Here is a 24,066-nt window from a genome sequence, read left to right on the forward strand (position 1 = left end):
GTAATAGGGCGTACTGAGGTCCCTTGCAGCCCCGTCAACAGAGAGGCAGACGGAGACGTCATTCGGCTCGGGGAGAGGCGCCACGTGAGTAGGACTTGAGCTGCGCATCACTATACCCCGTTTTCGCCCACCCGCTACTCTAATTGAGGGTGCACACACAGGGGCCCCATGTTTTCTCTTCCCTCTTCCCTCGATGATGGGCCTACCCTGACGTTGCCCTGTGCGTGGTAGTTTGCTCCGCAGTAGGAGACCCCCCCCCCTCATACATTTCGATCCCATCCTTGCTTCCTCCTTGCCGAGTCAGGGGGAAGCTGCCCACCACCGTGTCAAGGTCCATCTTTCTGGATTGCTCCGCAGCTCTATTCATCTTATTGGAGTGCCCTGGCCTCACTTCCAAGCCTTATCCCCGGAGTGACCTCCAGATCCCCTGAGACATTGGGTCCTGCACGAAGGACAGCTCTCTGGTCTGGTGGTCCAGACCTGCTACGAGATGGGCCTGTGGGGTTGGAGGGTGACGAGAGCAGCTGAGATTGCGATGACCCGGTACTGGATCACATGGAGTCTACGGTAACTGGAAGACCCGTGGGTGATTGCTCCTATTTAGAGATGCTTTTTGTGGTACGGGGTGGGAGTTGCCCGGGGAAGGTGGAGGAGCGTCGAGGAGACCGTCCATATGAGGTCTCCATTCTGCCTCAGCTATGGGGGGGGGGTACTATTTCATGCTGCTGAAGATGACGGCACCCAGGACAGGATATTGCTCTGTTGCAGGATATTGACTGGGACTTTGCCCCAATGTTTACAGTGGCTTTGGGAGGGGGGAGATGGCCAATTGGGCGGAATCGGTGGGTGGGGTTTTTTTTTTTTTTACTTCTGTTCCTTCACGATGAGGGCTCCAATTATTCATCTTCCGACACCCAGAACTGATTATTTGCATTGTTTTCACTTGTTGACATATTAGTTACTGTATTTAAAATCTTATCTCTGTTACCAGTTTGAGAGAGAATGAATATATATATATATATATATATATATATATATATATATATATATATATATATATATATATATATATATATATATATCATGACATGCCGGGTTATGTTATGTAATGCATCACATAGGATTGCCGGGGGTTGGGTGGAGAGGGTCGGGAGCTCGCTTCCTGGCCCTGTCTAGTCTCTCCCCCAATTAGGACTGCGCTCGATAGCCGGATTTAATCCGGGGAGCGCCTTAGCCGATTTTGGCTACCTTAGCCGACTCTTCTTGGTAATGGCACCCCTGACAGTGACGCTGGGGTAGTTTGGGAGGCGCACAAGGCCGTGATCCGGGGTGTGCTTATCAAACACGGCGCGAGATTGAAAAGAGCGGTCGGCTCAATTAAGTTTGCTCACTAAATTGCACTCTTTGGAAGCTGCCCACAAGACGGCCCCGACCAGACAGCTTGGCGCTGAACTTGACACCGTACGTTTCGCAGGTGACAGACGTCTTGCACTTCAAGGCCAAAGCGGCATTACAAATCTGCCGACGGAAAGCCTATGAATCGGGCAATAAATGTGGCAAACTGTTGGTCAACACATTGCGCACGCAGCAGCTCGCGTCATACATCCCCTGCATTGTGTCCAATACAGGACAAAAGCAGTCTATGCCCCAACAGATTACGCAAGAATTTGGGAAATTCTATAGCTCCTTCTACAAGTTGTTGCTTCAGTCGGTAGAGAAGGGCATAAGGGACGTGGAAATGTATTCTAGCACTGTTTCCCGAGCAATGCCCCGCCCGCTCGGGAAACAGTGCTAGAATACATTTCCACGTCCCTTATGCCCTTCTCTACCGACTGAAGCACGGGAGAGTCTGGAGGATCCCATCACTCTACCTGAGCTCCAGCTCGCCTATTACAAAACTTTGCTACCTTCCCTAGGCCAGCATATGGTACGATTATACAATGATCTGGGCTCGGGGAAATCGTTCCATACTACCACATTACAGGCCCAAATCTCTGTGATCCTGAAAGACGTCAAGGACCCAGCCCATTGTGGGAGCTACCGTCCAATATCTCTCCTAAACACTGACCTTAAACGGTTTACTAAAATCCTGGCCTCCAGACTGCAAAGACATCTCCCGCATCTAATACATCTAGACCAGGTGGGTTTTGTGCCTTCTAGAGAGGCCAGAGACAACACCTCTAAGGTCCTCAATCTCCTGCATATAGCAACCAATAGTAAGACACCTAGTTTATTCGTAGGGACAGACCCCGAAAAGGCATTCGATTGGGTCGACTGGCAGTTCATGCTGAAAACATTAAATTACATTAGGTCTGGGCGACAAAATGCGGAATTGGGTCTCGGCGGTGTACAGAGAGCCGACGGCAAGGGTCAGAGCCAATGATGGAGTATCCGAGTTGTTCCCTATCACCAATGGGACGAGACAGGGGTGCCCCATCTGGCCCCTTTTATTTGCCCTTTCCTTAGAACCCTACTTATGCCACATACGACTGAACCCTGACATCACCGGTATACGAACCAAGGGCACACAGTACAAAGTATCCGCTTATGCGGATGACCTAATGTTTACTCTCACAAACCCAGACATCTCCCTACTGAATCTCCTACGGGAATTTGACATATACGGACGACTATCTAACCTAAAGATCAACCTGACTAAATCAGAGGCTATGGGCATAGGGATACCACAACAACAGCTTACCCGGCTCAAGGACAGTTTTAACCACTTAAGACCCGGCCAGTTTTTGCGATTCTGCACTGCGTCGCTTTAACTGACAAAAGCGTGGTCGTGCGACGTGGCTCCCAAACAAAATTGGCGTCCTTTTTTTCCCACAAATAGAGCTTTCTTTTGGTGGTATTTCATCACCTCTGCGGTTTTTATAAATAAAAATAAAGCGACAATTTTGAAAAAAAAATCTATATTTTTTCCTTTTTGCTATAATAAATATCCCCCAAAAATATATAAAAAAAGAAATAATTTTTTTTTCTCAGTTTAGGCCGATACGTATTCTTCTACCTATTTTTGGTTAAAAAAAAAAAAAAAAAAATCGCAATAAGCGTTTATCGATTGGTTTGCGCAAAATTTATAGTGTTTACAAAATAGGGGATAGTTTTATTGCATTTTTATTAATATTTTTTTTTTTTACTACCAATGGCGGCGATCATCAATTTTTTGTGTGACCGTGACATTATGGCGGACACATCGGACAATTTTGACACATTTTTGGGACAATTGTCATTTTCACAGCAAAAAATGCTATAAAAATGCATTGTTTACTGTGAAAATGACAATTGCAGTTTGGGAGTTAACCACTAGGGAGCGCTTAAGGGGTTAAGTGTGACGTCATATGTCTTTCTAACTGTAGGGGGGCGGGGCTGGACGTGTGACATCATTGATCGTGTTTCCCTATATCAGGGAACACACGATCAATGACAGCGCCACAGTGAAGAACGGGGAAGCTGTATTTACACACAGCTCTCCTTGTTTTTCAGCTCCGGGGACCGATCGCGGGACTCCAGCAGCGATCGGGTCCTGCGGCCACAAAGCTTCGGACTGGGTCGTGGGCACGCGCCCGTGACCCACGGCTGGGCACTTAAAGAGGACGTACAGGTACGTGCTTGTGCCCAGCTGTGCCATTGGTAGTAAAAAAAAAAAATATTAATAAAAATGCAATAAAACTATCCCCTATTTTATATGTGCAGGAGGCGGTCCTTAAGTGGTTAAACTAAACTGGACAGAGGTGGCGCTGAAATACCTGGGGACGTATATACCCTGATCATTTTCACAACTGTTTAGGTTGAATTTTCCTCCTCTCCTGAAGGAAGTTCAGAAACTGCTGACTCAATGGAACAGCGACCTACATTCTTGGGTGGGCCGCTGTAACATCTTTAAGATGACAATACTACCCAAATTCCTTTACCTCATGCAGGCCCTCCCGATCCATATCCCAGGAGACTATTTTAAACAAATACATTCCACATTCACTCACTTCCTTCCTTTGGGCAGGGAAGAAGTCACGTTTGCATAGGAAGGTACTCTCTTTTCCGCAGCTGCATGGCGGCCTAGCGCTGCCGAAGGTTCGGACCTACTATCAGGCGGCGCATCTTGGAAGGCCACTTGATTGGTGCCGCCATAGAGACACTAAGCTTTCGACGCAGGTAGAACAGGGGCAATGTGATGTGCCCCTGCACAGAGCTCCTTGGTGCCACACTGCACGTAATCCACTAGTAGGGAACACAATTAGGATTTGCGCACGACTGTTTTCTCAGTTCTCCCTGTCTACCCAAAACTCCCCCCCTCAGACCTATTATTGGTCACCCCCTGGTGTTTCCAGGCATTCCACTTTAGCTCTATGGGACGGTGGAGGTCAGTGACAAAATTGTCAGATCCCGCCAGCACGTACTGTCCTGACTTTATGAGGGCACACCAGCTAAGCCACTTCCTGAACAGACAGGGCCCCCCCCCCCCCCCCGGAATCACGGAATCCTTCCACAACTCTGGAGGAACTATGCGGTGAGACTGGGGTGCTACCTCATGCTCTCTCCTTGATGTCTTCAATGTTGATCACTCCTCCACTTTTAGGGAAGGCAACCTGCCGCTCCTGAAAAACAGATAGTTCCCCACAACCTACCACTCTCAGTATACGGAGGCTAAATCCAGGGGAGTCTCCATTCTTGTGTCCGCTAGAGTACCATGGACGCCCTTAGATGTCTGAACGGACAAGGAGGGGCGGTTCTTGTTCCTGAAGGGCATGATAGGAGATAGGAAGGTGACCTTTGCCAATCTATATGCCCCCAATGTCCATCAGGACATATTCCTCAAGAGGCGGTTGGAGCAGTTTCAACGTTTCGCGGAGGGTCATTTCATAGTGGGGGGCGACCTAAACATCCCCTTGATCCCGACGAAGATACATCCTCTGGAAAATCCTCCACTACCCGAGACATGCGCAAACGCATCGGCGCGACCCTCCACTCTATGCAACTGATAGACGCCTGGCGTCTTTTACACTTGGGGGGACACGACTACACCTTTTTTTCTAAACCGCACCAGACATACTAGTGAATTGACTACTTCCTGCTACCCCACGGGCAACTCCGCGCGATCCAAGACGTGCCGATTACATGGTCTGACCATGCCCTGATTGCCTTAAATACACCATCTCTGACTGCACTGGAGGACAGAGGCCTGTGTGGAGACTCAATGAGGGACTCCTGCAAAATACTGAGGTCATGACAGACGTCATTAAGGAGTTGGGACACTACTTTACCACTAATGGCACCCCTGACAGTGACGCTGGGGTAGTTTGGGAGGCGCACAAGGCCGTGATCCGGGGTGTGCTTATCAAACACGGCGCGAGATTGAAAAGAGCGGTCGGCTCAATTAAGTTTGCTCACTAAATTGCACTCTTTGGAAGCTGCCCACAAGACGGCCCCGACCAGACAGCTTGGCGCTGAACTTGACACCGTACGTTTCGCAGGTGACAGACGTCTTGCACTTCAAGGCCAAAGCGGCATTACAAATCTGCCGACGGAAAGCCTATGAATCGGGCAATAAATGTGGCAAACTGTTGGTCAACACATTGCGCACGCAGCAGCTCGCGTCATACATCCCCTGCATTGTGTCCAATACAGGACAAAAGCAGTCTATGCCCCAACAGATTACGCAAGAATTTGGGAAATTCTATAGCTCCTTCTACAAGTTGTTGCTTCAGTCGGTAGAGAAGGGCATAAGGGACGTGGAAATGTATTCTAGCACTGTTTCCCGAGCAATGCCCCGCCCGCTCGGGAAACAGTGCTAGAATACATTTCCACGTCCCTTATGCCCTTCTCTACCGACTGAAGCACGGGAGAGTCTGGAGGATCCCATCACTCTACCTGAGCTCCAGCTCGCCTATTACAAAACTTTGCTACCTTCCCTAGGCCAGCATATGGTACGATTATACAATGATCTGGGCTCGGGGAAATCGTTCCATACTACCACATTACAGGCCCAAATCTCTGTGATCCTGAAAGACGTCAAGGACCCAGCCCATTGTGGGAGCTACCGTCCAATATCTCTCCTAAACACTGACCTTAAACGGTTTACTAAAATCCTGGCCTCCAGACTGCAAAGACATCTCCCGCATCTAATACATCTAGACCAGGTGGGTTTTGTGCCTTCTAGAGAGGCCAGAGACAACACCTCTAAGGTCCTCAATCTCCTGCATATAGCAACCAATAGTAAGACACCTAGTTTATTCGTAGGGACAGACCCCGAAAAGGCATTCGATTGGGTCGACTGGCAGTTCATGCTGAAAACATTAAATTACATTAGGTCTGGGCGACAAAATGCGGAATTGGGTCTCGGCGGTGTACAGAGAGCCGACGGCAAGGGTCAGAGCCAATGATGGAGTATCCGAGTTGTTCCCTATCACCAATGGGACGAGACAGGGGTGCCCCATCTGGCCCCTTTTATTTGCCCTTTCCTTAGAACCCTACTTATGCCACATACGACTGAACCCTGACATCACCGGTATACGAACCAAGGGCACACAGTACAAAGTATCCGCTTATGCGGATGACCTAATGTTTACTCTCACAAACCCAGACATCTCCCTACTGAATCTCCTACGGGAATTTGACATATACGGACGACTATCTAACCTAAAGATCAACCTGACTAAATCAGAGGCTATGGGCATAGGGATACCACAACAACAGCTTACCCGGCTCAAGGACAGTTTTAACCACTTAAGACCCGGCCAGTTTTTGCGATTCTGCACTGCGTCGCTTTAACTGACAAAAGCGTGGTCGTGCGACGTGGCTCCCAAACAAAATTGGCGTCCTTTTTTTCCCACAAATAGAGCTTTCTTTTGGTGGTATTTCATCACCTCTGCGGTTTTTATAAATAAAAATAAAGCGACAATTTTGAAAAAAAAATCTATATTTTTTCCTTTTTGCTATAATAAATATCCCCCAAAAATATATAAAAAAAGAAATAATTTTTTTTTCTCAGTTTAGGCCGATACGTATTCTTCTACCTATTTTTGGTTAAAAAAAAAAAAAAAAAAATCGCAATAAGCGTTTATCGATTGGTTTGCGCAAAATTTATAGTGTTTACAAAATAGGGGATAGTTTTATTGCATTTTTATTAATATTTTTTTTTTTTACTACCAATGGCGGCGATCATCAATTTTTTGTGTGACCGTGACATTATGGCGGACACATCGGACAATTTTGACACATTTTTGGGACAATTGTCATTTTCACAGCAAAAAATGCTATAAAAATGCATTGTTTACTGTGAAAATGACAATTGCAGTTTGGGAGTTAACCACTAGGGAGCGCTTAAGGGGTTAAGTGTGACGTCATATGTCTTTCTAACTGTAGGGGGGCGGGGCTGGACGTGTGACATCATTGATCGTGTTTCCCTATATCAGGGAACACACGATCAATGACAGCGCCACAGTGAAGAACGGGGAAGCTGTATTTACACACAGCTCTCCTTGTTTTTCAGCTCCGGGGACCGATCGCGGGACTCCAGCAGCGATCGGGTCCTGCGGCCACAAAGCTTCGGACTGGGTCGTGGGCACGCGCCCGTGACCCACGGCTGGGCACTTAAAGAGGAACGTACAGGTACGTGCTTGTGCCCAGCTGTGCCATTCTGCCGATTTATATGTGCAGGAGGCGGTCCTTAAGTGGTTAAACTAAACTGGACAGAGGTGGCGCTGAAATACCTGGGGACGTATATACCCTGATCATTTTCACAACTGTTTAGGTTGAATTTTCCTCCTCTCCTGAAGGAAGTTCAGAAACTGCTGACTCAATGGAACAGCGACCTACATTCTTGGGTGGGCCGCTGTAACATCTTTAAGATGACAATACTACCCAAATTCCTTTACCTCATGCAGGCCCTCCCGATCCATATCCCAGGAGACTATTTTAAACAAATACATTCCACATTCACTCACTTCCTTCCTTTGGGCAGGGAAGAAGTCACGTTTGCATAGGAAGGTACTCTCTTTTCCGCAGCTGCATGGCGGCCTAGCGCTGCCGAAGGTTCGGACCTACTATCAGGCGGCGCATCTTGGAAGGCCACTTGATTGGTGCCGCCATAGAGACACTAAGCTTTCGACGCAGGTAGAACAGGGGCAATGTGATGTGCCCCTGCACAGAGCTCCTTGGTGCCACACTGCACGTAATCCACTAGTAGGGAACACAATTAGGATTTGCGCACGACTGTTTTCTCAGTTCTCCCTGTCTACCCAAAACTCCCCCCCTCAGACCTATTATTGGTCACCCCCTGGTGTTTCCAGGCATTCCACTTTAGCTCTATGGGACGGTGGAGGTCAGTGACAAAATTGTCAGATCCCGCCAGCACGTACTGTCCTGACTTTATGAGGGCACACCAGCTAAGCCACTTCCTGAACAGACAGGGCCCCCCCCCCCCCCCCCGGAATCCTTCCACAACTCTGGAGGAACTATGCGGTGAGACTGGGGTGCTACCTCATGCTCTCTCCTTGATGTCTTCAATGTTGATCACTCCTCCACTTTTAGGGAAGGCAACCTGCCGCTCCTGAAAAACAGATAGTTCCCCACAACCTACCACTCTCAGTATACGGAGGCTAAATCCAGGGGAGTCTCCATTCTTGTGTCCGCTAGAGTACCATGGACGCCCTTAGATGTCTGAACGGACAAGGAGGGGCGGTTCTTGTTCCTGAAGGGCATGATAGGAGATAGGAAGGTGACCTTTGCCAATCTATATGCCCCCAATGTCCATCAGGACATATTCCTCAAGAGGCGGTTGGAGCAGTTTCAACGTTTCGCGGAGGGTCATTTCATAGTGGGGGGCGACCTAAACATCCCCTTGATCCCGACGAAGATACATCCTCTGGAAAATCCTCCACTACCCGAGACATGCGCAAACGCATCGGCGCGACCCTCCACTCTATGCAACTGATAGACGCCTGGCGTCTTTTACACTTGGGGGGACACGACTACACCTTTTTTTCTAAACCGCACCAGACATACTAGTGAATTGACTACTTCCTGCTACCCCACGGGCAACTCCGCGCGATCCAAGACGTGCCGATTACATGGTCTGACCATGCCCTGATTGCCTTAAATACACCATCTCTGACTGCACTGGAGGACAGAGGCCTGTGTGGAGACTCAATGAGGGACTCCTGCAAAATACTGAGGTCATGACAGACGTCATTAAGGAGTTGGGACACTACTTTACCACTAATGGCACCCCTGACAGTGACGCTGGGGTAGTTTGGGAGGCGCACAAGGCCGTGATCCGGGGTGTGCTTATCAAACACGGCGCGAGATTGAAAAGAGCGGTCGGCTCAATTAAGTTTGCTCACTAAATTGCACTCTTTGGAAGCTGCCCACAAGACGGCCCCGACCAGACAGCTTGGCGCTGAACTTGACACCGTACGTTTCGCAGGTGACAGACGTCTTGCACTTCAAGGCCAAAGCGGCATTACAAATCTGCCGACGGAAAGCCTATGAATCGGGCAATAAATGTGGCAAACTGTTGGTCAACACATTGCGCACGCAGCAGCTCGCGTCATACATCCCCTGCATTGTGTCCAATACAGGACAAAAGCAGTCTATGCCCCAACAGATTACGCAAGAATTTGGGAAATTCTATAGCTCCTTCTACAAGTTGTTGCTTCAGTCGGTAGAGAAGGGCATAAGGGACGTGGAAATGTATTCTAGCACTGTTTCCCGAGCAATGCCCCGCCCGCTCGGGAAACAGTGCTAGAATACATTTCCACGTCCCTTATGCCCTTCTCTACCGACTGAAGCACGGGAGAGTCTGGAGGATCCCATCACTCTACCTGAGCTCCAGCTCGCCTATTACAAAACTTTGCTACCTTCCCTAGGCCAGCATATGGTACGATTATACAATGATCTGGGCTCGGGGAAATCGTTCCATACTACCACATTACAGGCCCAAATCTCTGTGATCCTGAAAGACGTCAAGGACCCAGCCCATTGTGGGAGCTACCGTCCAATATCTCTCCTAAACACTGACCTTAAACGGTTTACTAAAATCCTGGCCTCCAGACTGCAAAGACATCTCCCGCATCTAATACATCTAGACCAGGTGGGTTTTGTGCCTTCTAGAGAGGCCAGAGACAACACCTCTAAGGTCCTCAATCTCCTGCATATAGCAACCAATAGTAAGACACCTAGTTTATTCGTAGGGACAGACCCCGAAAAGGCATTCGATTGGGTCGACTGGCAGTTCATGCTGAAAACATTAAATTACATTAGGTCTGGGCGACAAAATGCGGAATTGGGTCTCGGCGGTGTACAGAGAGCCGACGGCAAGGGTCAGAGCCAATGATGGAGTATCCGAGTTGTTCCCTATCACCAATGGGACGAGACAGGGGTGCCCCATCTGGCCCCTTTTATTTGCCCTTTCCTTAGAACCCTACTTATGCCACATACGACTGAACCCTGACATCACCGGTATACGAACCAAGGGCACACAGTACAAAGTATCCGCTTATGCGGATGACCTAATGTTTACTCTCACAAACCCAGACATCTCCCTACTGAATCTCCTACGGGAATTTGACATATACGGACGACTATCTAACCTAAAGATCAACCTGACTAAATCAGAGGCTATGGGCATAGGGATACCACAACAACAGCTTACCCGGCTCAAGGACAGTTTTAACCACTTAAGACCCGGCCAGTTTTTGCGATTCTGCACTGCGTCGCTTTAACTGACAAAAGCGTGGTCGTGCGACGTGGCTCCCAAACAAAATTGGCGTCCTTTTTTTCCCACAAATAGAGCTTTCTTTTGGTGGTATTTCATCACCTCTGCGGTTTTTATAAATAAAAATAAAGCGACAATTTTGAAAAAAAAATCAATATTTTTTCCTTTTTGCTATAATAAATATCCCCCAAAAATATATAAAAAAAGAAATAATTTTTTTTTCTCAGTTTAGGCCGATACGTATTCTACCTATTTTTGGTTAAAAAAAAAAAAAATCGCAATAAGCGTTTATCGATTGGTTTGCGCAAAATTTATAGTGTTTACAAAATAGGGGATAGTTTTATTGCATTTTTATTAATATTTTTTTTTTTTACTACCAATGGCGGCGATCATCAATTTTTTGTGTGACCGTGACATTATGGCGGACACATCGGACAATTTTGACACATTTTTGGGACAATTGTCATTTTCACAGCAAAAAATGCTATAAAAATGCATTGTTTACTGTGAAAATGACAATTGCAGTTTGGGAGTTAACCACTAGGGAGCGCTTAAGGGGTTAAGTGTGACGTCATATGTCTTTCTAACTGTAGGGGGGCGGGGCTGGACGTGTGACATCATTGATCGTGTTTCCCTATATCAGGGAACACACGATCAATGACAGCGCCACAGTGAAGAACGGGGAAGCTGTATTTACACACAGCTCTCCTTGTTTTTCAGCTCCGGGGACCGATCGCGGGACTCCAGCAGCGATCGGGTCCTGCGGCCACAAAGCTTCGGACTGGGTCGTGGGCACGCGCCCGTGACCCACGGCTGGGCACTTAAAGAGGACGTACAGGTACGTGCTTGTGCCCAGCTGTGCCATTCTGCCGATTTATATGTGCAGGAGGCGGTCCTTAAGTGGTTAAACTAAACTGGACAGAGGTGGCGCTGAAATACCTGGGGACGTATATACCCTGATCATTTTCACAACTGTTTAGGTTGAATTTTCCTCCTCTCCTGAAGGAAGTTCAGAAACTGCTGACTCAATGGAACAGCGACCTACATTCTTGGGTGGGCCGCTGTAACATCTTTAAGATGACAATACTACCCAAATTCCTTTACCTCATGCAGGCCCTCCCGATCCATATCCCAGGAGACTATTTTAAACAAATACATTCCACATTCACTCACTTCCTTCCTTTGGGCAGGGAAGAAGTCACGTTTGCATAGGAAGGTACTCTCTTTTCCGCAGCTGCATGGCGGCCTAGCGCTGCCGAAGGTTCGGACCTACTATCAGGCGGCGCATCTTGGAAGGCCACTTGATTGGTGCCGCCATAGAGACACTAAGCTTTCGACGCAGGTAGAACAGGGGCAATGTGATGTGCCCCTGCACAGAGCTCCTTGGTGCCACACTGCACGTAATCCACTAGTAGGGAACACAATTAGGATTTGCGCACGACTGTTTTCTCAGTTCTCCCTGTCTACCCAAAACTCCCCCCCTCAGACCTATTATTGGTCACCCCCTGGTGTTTCCAGGCATTCCACTTTAGCTCTATGGGACGGTGGAGGTCAGTGACAAAAAATTGTCAGATCCCGCCAGCACGTACTGTCCTGACTTTATGAGGGCACACCAGCTAAGCCACTTCCTGAACAGACAGGGCCCCCCCCCCCCCCGGAATCACGGAATCCTTCCACAACTCTGGAGGAACTATGCGGTGAGACTGGGGTGCTACCTCATGCTCTCTCCTTGATGTCTTCAATGTTGATCACTCCTCCTGGAGAATACCAGATACTGGCCCTCACTAAATGGGAAAGGGATCTGGACACACAGTTCACAGCGTGACATGCGACCGACATGTCAGCTGGGACCTATTAAAAAATCTATTGTGCGTCATCTTTTAGACGCAGCTAAAGCCTGCGTGCCTCTCCACTGGAAGTCCCCTCACCCGCCGACCATAGCTCTCTGGCTTAAGAGTGGATGAGATCAGTCGCATGGAAGACTTGATCCTCTCCGGTCAGCAAAGACAGGAGGTTTACTCCAGAACCTGGCAGTTGTGGAACATTTTCAAATATTCAAAAGAGGGACAGAATCTCAGGGGGACTGAGTGACCCCCGACCACTGTTACGGGAGTGGTACCTGACCTTTCAGTATTGCCGATAACCAAAGAGAAGACTACGCCCCTTGGGGCGCCTTGCAGTATCCTTGCGCGTGCAACCCCAACCCCCCCCCCCCATCCAACTCTTCTCTATTTCTCTCTATATTATCTTCTACTTTTATTCCATTTTCTTCGGGGGGGGGGAAGGAAAATAGGAGGGGAGGCTGGACCGGCCGGGCCCAGATGTTTGGTTGTGTAACATGCTATAGAATGCCATAAATTCTTGATAGAGATAGGAGGTGGCGGCCCGTCAGGGCTGTGCACCGGAGGAGAAGGGGGCTCATAGTGGCCTTCCCACTTGAGTTCTTGCTGCCTTCTTTGGGAGACACACACCCAACAGGGGGATGACTGTTGTATGTGCCATGTATAATGCTGTGTGTCTATGTGTATATTTCTATCTCTACGCCAATGTTGATGTGGTAAATATACTGTTGTTGTCCGGGCAGACCGGTTTCTCGGTTATAAAAAAAAAAAAAACCTGCTTCCTAGAGCTGGCTCAGGATCCCCATGTCAGGCTGCAGTAGCTATAAGTTCTCAAGTCCCAGTCTGTGGTGGTTTAGGCAGCATGTTAGCGGGGACATTGGGCTCTCCAAAGTTTGTTGTAGAGCAGTGACTAGAAATGCAGAAACAAAAAACATATGGCTGTACTTAGTGAAGCTTTGTTTGCAGCCACCGTTTTATTACATTAGAAAGTAAACCCTTTCCCGGTCGAATTCTACAAACTCTACGAGGAAGAATTGGCCCCCAGACTAAGGTCGCTTTTTGCTGGTGCATCGGAGTCGGGAGCTCTCCCGGACTCGATGAGCGAGGCAATAATTGTGGTCATCCCCAAGCCTGGTAAGGATCCAACCCTGTGTTCCTCGTATCGCCCGATATCCCTCCTCAACGTCGATGCAAAAATTTTTGCGAAAATCCTGGCCAACAGGCTTAACACTGTAATCACAGCTCTGGTCCACCCTGACCAGACGGGCTTCATGCCAGGCCGCGGCACCGATATCAACCTTCGTCGATTGCATACTCACCTGGCATTGGCTGGCCCTGGCGACCCCGGGGTGGTGGCCTCGCTCGACGCCGAGAAGGCCTTCGACTCGGTCGAGTGGGGCTACCTCTGGGCGGTTTTGACCCGCGTCGGGTTCGGTCCCCGCTTCATGTCCTGGATACAAATGTTGTATGCTCACCCTAGGGCACGTATTCGTACTAACGGGTCCCTGTCTGCCTCCTTTCCCCTGGAACGGGGGACCAGACAGGGGTGTCCGTTGTCGCCGGCATTGTTTGCCTTGGCCTTGGAGCCTCTGGCCGCGCACATTCGGCGCGACCCGGAGGTTCGGGGGATTAAGGTGGGTAACTTGGAGGAGAAACTGTCCCTCTATGCCGACGACGCCCTGCTGTACCTGGCGGACGCTTCCGCCTCCCTACGGAAAACGTTGTCACATTTTGAGGCGTTCGGCCGGTTTTCGGGCGTGTGTATCAATTGGGACAAATCGGTCCTGCTCCCGCTCCACCAGTCACTGTCCAGGGCGGACTCTCATACTCCTCTCCGGTGGGTGGATGAATTCACCTATCTGGGGGTGAGGGTGGGACTCGAGTCGGGGTCATACCTAGACAAGAATGTTCTTCCGATGCTGGACCAATTGACCAAACGATGTGCGACATGGCGTAACCTTCCCCTTTCACCGGTGGGTCGAGGGAACCTCATTAAGATGGTAATACTCCCCAAATTGCTTTATTTTTTTCGTCAGACCCCTGTTACTATCCCGAAGTCCTTTTTTCGACGGCTTGACAGTTTAGTTATGGCGTTCGTCTGGGCTGGTAGCCCTCCCCGGGTTGCTAAGCGTACTCTTTATCTTCCCCTGTCGGGGGGTGGGCTGGCCCTCCCAAATTTCTTGGCCTACTACTGGGCGGCGGTGCTGGTGACGGTCCGGTGGTGGTTTTCCCAGCCGCGACAAAACCCGGCGGTCAACCTAGAGGCGGCGGTTTTGGGATCCTATGCTGCCCTGTCCAACCTGGTGTTTCGGGGGTGCAGGGCCCACCCCTCTGTCACGAAGCCCATGGCGACGGTGGTTCGGGTGTGGGAGTCGTCCAGGGCTCGAATGCTGAAGCCGAACACTGTCTCCCCGCATACCCCGCTTTGGGGCAACCCACTTCTTCCCCACCTGAACACGGTCCCAGACCCGGTGGTCTGGGCCCGACGGGGGATCCTCACCCTCCGGCATGTGATGCCGAATGGTGTGGTGATGCCCTTTCAGGACCTGTGTCGGACCTATAAGATCCCTTCCTCGTTTGGCTTTAGATACACTCAGCTGCGACATGCATTGACGGCCCAGTTTCCGGATTCGGTGACGCTCGAATCAGATTCGATAGAGCGTCTCCTGATCTCGGGGGTCATGGGGAAGCCCCTCTCATCCCTCTATTTGAGATTTACGGTGGCGTATGATACGAACACGGCGGGGACACTGACCAAATGGACTGCCGACATCCCGGACCTGGACGAGGAGATCTGGGAGGAATGTGTCTCCTCCTTTCTCCCGTCTATGATTGCCTCTAGAGACCGGTTTATTCAACTTAAATTTCTTCACAGGGCATACTACACCCCGCAGAGGTTGGCTAGGATTTATCCCTCCAGGTCCCCGGAGTGCACCAGGTGCCTGGGAGACACGGGCTCCTTCATCCATATGGTCTGGTCCTGCCCTAAGCTGGATCAGTACTGGAGAGAAGTGGCGGGGATCCTCTCGGATCGTTGTGGGATAGAACTAGTGATGGACCCGAAATTGTTCCTCCTAAGCTACCTGGGTGAGATTGAGGGAGACAGGTATACCAAACTGAGCATCACCTTTGCACTGTTTTATGCTAGAAGGGAGATCCTACTTCGATGGCGGGGTTCTGATCTCCCCACTGTGTCCTCCTGGCTGGCCACGATCAACAGAGTGCTCCCACTATATAGGTTGACGTACGAGAGTAGGAACTGCCCAGCTAAATTTGAAAAGATTTGGTCGAAATGGATTGATTCCCCTTGCGACCTGGTTGACTCCCCCCCTAATGTGTCCTGAATATTGAGGGGCGGTGGGTGGCCGGGGTTCCCCGTCCCCTACCCCCCCTCCCCGCCCGCCTCGGCGTGCGGTGTCTCCCCCCTCCCTTCCCCCCCTCGTCCCCCCCCCCCTCCGGGGGGGGCGGGGGGGGTGACGGGGCGGGGGCGACGGCTGGGGGACGCCCGGCTGTCGATGCCCCCCGGGTGACGGGTTTTTGTCTGTGTTGTCTGTGCCATTGTGGATACTGCTGAACTAATCCCCCACCAAGGTAGCCCTATGTTTATGCCATCTATGTATGACCTCATGCATTCTGAGTAAGCCTTGTGATCTTTGTACTGTCATTATCTTGTGTGTGTTATTGTCTGTTACAAAAAATAAAAAAACTTTTACTGTAAAAAAAAAAAAAAAAAGAAAGTAAACCCTAAACGAATGACATTTACTTTGATAGGACAAAGTACATCTAATAATTGCCATAAAAGCACTTCAAAAAGTGGACTGTACTTCCACTATAACAGGTAAGCCTATAAAATGTACCTGTAGGTACAGTAAATATCTTCTAAACTTGCATTGTTTAGGACATTTTCACACTGCATGCAGCCAGTGTTGTCACCAACACATGCGCTCTGAAGGGTCCAACACATGCGCTCTGAAGGGTCGGCATACCAATGCCGTCCCTTCAGAGCTTTGTGCAAAAGGTCCTGCACACAATGTGTGGCCTCGACTTTTCATAGAGCTGGCGACCGCGAACCCGGAAGGAAGAGATGGTAGAGATGGAAGCGCCGGGCCCCCCCCGACAGTGCTGCGCTAGAGAACTCCATGCAAGTCTGTGATAATGCGTTACCTGGAAGTGGGAGGGGGTACCTGGTTGACAGGTATACATAGCCTGACCGCTCCCCGCGGAAAGGTGCCAAATGTGGCAGCAGAGGTGGATGGGGGGTAGGAAGCAAACAAGCAGAGCTTTAGCATCTTCTGCACATCATGCCACAGCACTGGTATTATTTCAGATGGCGACTATAGCACAATATGCCTGTGTAGTGTGTGGTGACACAATCAAATGAGGTTTCCATTGGGAGAGCATGCAACATTGTGACAAATTGCTCAACTTCAAGTCCTAACATTATTTTGTGTTCTACCACAAGTGGAGGATTTATGAAAATAGTCTTCATTTTTACTGGAAAGCTATTTAGGTAAACCTCAGTGATGTAACAAAATTTCTCTTATGAGGATTGATTTCTCTTGAGAGGCAGCTGATGTAACTTTTGACAAACCTGTAACCAGACAAGGTAATGCGAAGTATGGGGCCAGCTCTAGGCAAAATGGAGCCTTGTAGTAGCTGCGAGACATCAACATTAAAGCCAGACTGCTCTTAAAGGCAAACCTGTATGTTTCCATAGACAACCTTAAAGTGGTATTAAAACCAATACCAAAAATGTTATATTGTAGCTTACCAAACATTAGATGTGGCAGCTGCATTAGTTTTCGATTTTAGGTCCCCCCCACCCACTATTTTCATCTGGGGATTTGTCCAGTAACACACTTCTTGTATTAGGGAGCAAATTAGACACATTTGCACGGTAGTATTTTCAGTTAGTGGGAGGGTAAGCAGAAGCAGTCAAATAAAAAATAAAAAATCAACCAAATGCAGCCACCACATCTAAAAACTGGTAAGCTACAATATAATAAAATGTTTGCTTTTGGGTTTAATACCACTAACATACGCTGGCAAAAAACGTATTTTAACAGGCACGTCTTTTGAACATGTTACACCTCCATTTAGTGTTTTAACATGTTTAGCACCACCACCAATGTAATACGGACATAAGAATCACACACATAGGATGGTCTTTTTTTCAACCTCACCTACTATAACCATCATTCACAGGGATCTGCGAATAAACTACAAGTTCCATCCGCGACCGCAGCAGACAAACTTGTAGTTTTAGTGGATTTCGAGTGAGCCATCAGCAGAAGTACAGGCAGAAAGCCGAAGGGCGAGTATGCAGAAGCCTGAAGTTGCACCCGTGATCCACACAGAAGACAATATGAGGGGGGGGGGGGAGATGTATTTATATAAATCTTACCAATTGATGTATACTATCAATGGCTCGGTTGTACTTTTCACAAAGCCGTTGCATGCTCTCAAAACTGTAAAACAAGACAATGGAAAAGTGAGATATACCGGTATTCAAAACATAAAATTAAAATTCTTCAAAAAATCAATCAAAACATAAAAAAATTAATACAGGTGAATTAGGTACAAAATAAGCCAAGCTAACCTTTCAAAGTTGGACTTTAAAAAAGAAGTATGAATTCTGTAAAAAAAAAAAAAATATATACTCACCTAGATGCATGCAGCCTTGGCTTCAAAGGGTGAGAACTGAGTGATGAAAAACTGCCGATTGCCTGAATTTCAGTGTCCAGCTCTCTGCTCCTCTAGCGCTCACTGGAGCACTGGGCTATGGAGGGGGCAGAAGTGGCTGGCTCAAGCTTTCAGCAGCAAGCTGAGAAGCCAATATAGCAGACAGTCAGGCTTCTGCGCAGCTCCTGACCATACGGGAGCCAGCTGACAGCTAAAACACCTGTGACTCGGAGAAGTATAGTCAAATAAGCTTTGGCCATACTTCACCTTTAAGAAGATTTGAATAGTTCACCATGAATACTACCATCTGAGCAAAAGCTGAAATGCAGCACCTACCTTTTACAGAATACCTCTCCTGAAAGAAAACACTAAAGTTCACACGCATGCTTTTCTTGAGTTAGCAAGACAAAGCAACTGGCATTTACAGAAATAGCCACGAATAGCAGATCCCATATTCTCTATACAAATTGTTCAAACACAGTTTGGATGATCATATGCACATTCATGCATTAACTTTTGCCATGGCACGTCCGCCTAAACATAAAGGGTTAATTTACACATGGCATTTAAAAGGAAACCTTTACATATATCCTTTAATATGTAAAAAGAAAAGGTTTTCTTTAAATGCCATGTGTAAATTAACCCTATACATGGCATGTACCATGGCAAAAGCTACTGCATGAAGCTGCATATGACCATCTAAACAGTGTTGGAATTTTTTTTTACATACAAGAATTGCCATGTTCTTGTTGGGTTGGTCCATAATCTCTGCTCCACAGAAGCGACAGTTCAATACACTGCACTGATGGGTCAACTAGCCTGAAACAGCTGTATTTAGTTTGGAATAAACAACTCAATAAGATAAGGATTTATCTGTACTATAAACCTGTAGCCCAAGATGTTAGCCTCAAGATATTAAAGTGGTTGCAAGTGAGCTTCCTTTGCTCTGATCCCCCGCCAGCACTCCTGGCTCCTCTCCTCCAGGGAACCTACCCATAGAAAGCCACTTTCTATAAGGGGAAAAAAGGAGGGGAGCAGGTCAAAGCAAAACGACAACTCTCCTTAAGCCCTGGTTCACATTGATGCTGCTTTGGAATCGCACTACTTTACTTGGAATGGTGCGATTTCAGGGTAGCAAGGTCAGCACGATTTCAGGTGCTACTTGTTGGACATTTGTGTGGCTTCATGAACAGGTGTCTATTGGAGTCGCACCTTAAAATCAGCAAGAGTAGTGTAGGAACTACTTTTGCAAATCGGTGTAGCACCAATTGGAACACTGCCATTGCCTCTAATAGGCTGCAACTTGCCATGCGATTTCATTTCTCGGGTCGCATGACGGGTCGCTCCAATGTGAACCTAGGCGAAATGGTATCTGTTAATATTAGAATTCTGGGTTTAATGTCAACTAGTGTCTGCGATTTGGATGGTAGAGAGCGATGCAACTGGAGAATCAACAGGACTTTGAGAGTTTGTAGGAATCTGACATCTAGTGGCCTTTTTGTGTAGATGCAAGGTCTATGATAGACGACAGAATTGATATAAATATAGGTTCACCACACCCCTCCTTATCCCTTGATGAAAACCACGGTGAGTGGTTGAAACATGGCGGGCAATCAGTCCTTCCTGTGACAACATATTGTTACAGTTTGTCTACACGACCGGATGCACGCGTCTAGCGCTGGAAATGGCTTGTTATGATCAGACACGTGTATGAAGCCGGCTCTCGATACACTCGTTTGAGCGAAGGAATGCAGCTGTAAAAGCAGTCATTAGCAGCAGACCAACATGCTAAGACATTGATTGGGAATACCTGTGTGCAGTACCTGGATCCCTCCACACAAGAGATACCAACGGAAGCTTCAAATCCCCAGGGACGGGGGTGAAGACATTCCTGACTATATTATACTGCACATGGCAGCAAGTTGTCTCTTGATTTTCTATTAGAAGAGAGGAAGACTGCAACATTAGATCTCCACACATAACCTGGTCTGGTGAGCGGACTTACAGTCCCGTTTCCATCTGTGTCTTCTTTCATTTGATTATGTTGGCACTTTGCACATAACTACACTGCTTTGTGACTGTTGCTGCATTCAGCTCATCATCAAATTGCTATGCTGATGAACTTGATCTTTATGCTGCTATATTGCTAACCTGCTTTCTGCTTATATATGACTTGGCTGCACAGTGTCCTTGACCTTCATGAATGTTATACCACGATAGCCCTCTCATACTGAACCGTGTGTTATTGAGCTGTGATATTCAGGTCACGACATCATTCATTGGTCAGCCACAGTGCATAGCTAACTTATCTATTTTGAATTACTCTGATATATGTCCTGTTTGGACTTGATCAGCTTAGAGGCTGATCATCCAGTCAAATGCTGGGTAGTCGGCTGGACCTCACATGGTTGCTAATGAGACAGAACACCTCTGATTTTCACTTTTAATTTAACATTTAAACAGTCCGTCGGATTTACAAATACTGTATTTAAGCAAATAAGCTCCGTTTTGTGTTGAAATTACTGCATCCCGCAATCCACCATTGCCCCCAGCCCCCCACTCATCACGTAATGTCCACCATTGCCCCCCACTCGTCATCACCATCACTGTTCCAGTGCAACATTGCCCCCACATTAGTAATAATAGCCAGTAGTTTAACATTGCCCCCACATAGTAATAGCCAGTAGTTTAACATTGCCCCCACATCACAATAGTAATAATAGCCAGTAGTACTAGTATAACATTGCCCCCACATATTAGTAATAATAGCCATTACCATTAGTTAGCCAGTAGTTTTAGCATAATAAAAGCCAGTCCAAAAATGATCCAACTCACTGTACTGCAGAATAGATCGCTTTGCGCGCTCTCGTAGAATAGAAGATCCACGAGCAGAGGTGTGATGACATCAGCGCGCACCGCCGCCGGGTGTACCAAGATGGACGACCGCTCCGGAGCTAGGTTAAAGCCGCGGATCGCAATCTGTGCCGATCCGTACGGATCGCGGATCGGTCACGATCCGTTGCACCCCTAGTACTTACCCGTCCGAGCGAGGACTCGCTGACACATTCCTGACAGAACTACGACCGCAATGGAGGTAGCTGTCGGCCCGGTCCACTGTGAATGAGACAACACCACAGCCCAGTCATATGTGGACCTCTGAGCAAAGCTCACCAGCCACCCCAGGAGTCATGGGGAATGGCGTGGCAGACCCAGCCTCTTTGCAAAGGTGTGCCCACGCTTGCTGGTCGGACCGAGTAGACTACAAGGATCTATATTATCCAGCCTGTTTCTCAGCCGACAGTTGAAAGACGATTCTTCAAGAAAAAGTAAAATAAAATAACATTTCTCCTCAGGGCGCTGGGACCAAAGGGAGCCATACGTCCTTCTCCTTGCTAGGCAGAACAAAACTGAGCCTGCATACTGCAGGGAGGAGGGTTATGTCTGGAGGGACCGCCCCCTGGGCGGGGCTTTTAAACTCGGTTAATGTAACATGCATTTAATTATCCAACATGTTTCTGCCTAGTCCTCTCCTGTAAACAGGGAACATAACCCAAGCAGTACAAACCTAAAAAGGAGGAGTGGGTGCTGTGTCCGTCCATGGATGACAGAGAAAAGGATTTTACGGTGAGTACCAAAAAAAACTATTTTCTCTTATCGTCCATGGACGGACACAGCCTGCAAAGTCTTCACATATGGGACATCCCCAAGCAGTGTCAAAAAACGAGGGGTGGGAACAGTATCAGTAAAAACATTTCAACTTCACCCCAAAACAAGCAGAGCTCAACGGGAGGAGTTGCAACTTTAAAACAGCCGCCTGCAAAACCTTGCGGCCAAAGAAAGCATCTGAAGGTGCACTCATATGAACCTTGTGAAATTTGGAAAAGGTGTGAATGAACTACCAAGTCGCCGCTTTACACACCTGTGAGACAGACGCTTGATGTCGGAAAGCACCAATCGCCCTGGTTTAATGTGCCGTGACCGGAAAGGGGGGCGTCCGCCCCTTAAGAGCATAGGCCTGTATGACGGTCTGCTTGATCCACCGAGAAATGGTGGCCGGCGAGACCGCCAGGCCCTTTTGTGGACCAGATACCGACACAAAAAGTGAGTCAGACCTCCAAAACGGAGCCGTAGCGGGCAGGAACAAAGCAAAGCACGTACCACGACTAAAGTATGCAGCGCAACCTCCTTAGGATGCGCCGGTCGAGGACACGGATGAAAGAACAATGTCCTTGTCAAGGCGAAAGGCTGAAACCTTAGATAGTGTCAAGAGAGGAATCTCTCTGATGTTTTCAAAGGGAGGTTCCTGAAGAACCTAGAGCACCATATTGAGATCCAATGAATAGGTGGTTTAAGAGGGGGGAAGTATATGACACACCCCCTGCACAAAGGTACCCACCAGAGAATGGTCCGCCAAAAGAACACAGCCAAAGCTGAAATCTGTCCCTTAATGGTGCTTAAGGCAAGTTTCTGATCTACTCCACGTTGTAAAAACAGCAGGACCCTAAAAACCAAATACCTCTGTGGACGCCACCCCATCTCCTCGCACAAAGAGATGTAGGCCTTCCAGGTGCGATGGTAGATCTTCCTGGAAGAAGACTTCCGTGCCCTCAGTATGGTTAAGATGACCAAGTCGGAAAGACCTCAGTCCCTTAGTACCTGGCTTTCAATAGCTATGCCGTTAAAGCCAGCGACTGTAAAGCAGGATGAAGTATGGGACCCTGAGACAGAAGGTCCTCTTGCATTGGCAGCCGCCAGGGTGCATCCGGCGCACAAAAGTCCAGGCGCACAAAATCTGTGTACCAAGGACGCCGGGGCCAATCTGGAGCGATTAGAATTATCGGGATCCCTTCGGCCTCCACTCTGCGGAGCAGCCGAGGAAGCAACTTCAATGGGGGAACGGCATAAATTAGCCGATACTGACCCCACGGGGCCACGAACGCGTCTGCCCAGGGTTCTCTGGACCTGGCCACGAACCGACACTTTGCGTTTGAGGCGAGAGGCCAGGAGATTTACGTCCGGTGTGCCCCACCTCCTGCAAAGGAGTTGAAACACCTCCGGATGCAATCAGCATTCCCCCTGGTCCAGCATCTGGCAACTCAGGTAGTCCGCCTGCCAGTTTTCTACCCCCGGAATGTAGACGGACGATAGAGCCGGCACGCTTCTTTCCGCCCAACGCAGGGTGTGAGCGACAAAGGGAAGAGCCACAAACTGATAATGGTCTTCTCCTATTGCAAAGTGCAGAAACCTCTGGTGTCCTGCGCAAATTGGGACATGCAAGTATGCGTCCTTGATGTCCAAGGACGCCATAAAGTCCCCCGGATGGAGCGCAGCCACCACCGAGCGAATGGATTCCATGCGGAACTTGCGTACTCTCACAAAGGCATTTAGGGCTTTGAGGTCCAAGATTGGACGGACCCCGTCGTCCTTTGGGACCACAAACAGATTTGAATAAAATCCCTGAAACCTCTCGTCCTGCGGAACAGGTAAAATTACTCCGCAACTCAGTAAGTCTTGCACTGCCCCCAATAGGGCAGACCGACCAGCCGGAAGGAGAGGGAGATTTGAGGGAAAGAATCTGTTCAGCAGACAGGAAAGAAACTATCTTGTACCCCAAATAGACCACCTTGCAGACCCACTAGTCGGAGAGCAGGGAGGTCCAAAGAGCTGTGAACCTGCAAAGCCTTCCCCCCACCCATGAGTCGGGCGGGGGCAAAACTTCATGCGGTGGTGGGTTTGGATGCCGGTTTGTTCGGCTTACGCACCAGATAGGTTTCTGTCCCCCAGCTGAGCCTTTGTCAGCCTGGGAGGGTCTACCCGCGGGCC

The 24,066-nt window shown here is 48.6% G+C and overlaps 1 protein-coding gene across 3 annotated transcripts in view; it reads right to left on the minus strand.

Moving 5' to 3' along the window:
* DOT1L (DOT1 like histone lysine methyltransferase) overlaps positions 1-24,066 on the minus strand; it is a 240,690-nt gene that overhangs the window by 142,066 nt on the left and 74,558 nt on the right. For all 3 annotated transcript variants that reach the window (XM_040323288.1, XM_040323279.1, XM_040323296.1), the window contains exon 4: positions 17,966-18,029. In XM_040323288.1, the coding sequence (XP_040179222.1) occupies positions 17,966-18,029 (64 nt within the window). The remainder of the gene's footprint in view (positions 1-17,965; positions 18,030-24,066) is intronic.

This window comes from Rana temporaria, chromosome 1, assembly GCF_905171775.1.
Source record: "Rana temporaria chromosome 1, aRanTem1.1, whole genome shotgun sequence".
Lineage (NCBI taxonomy): Eukaryota > Metazoa > Chordata > Amphibia > Anura > Ranidae > Rana > Rana temporaria.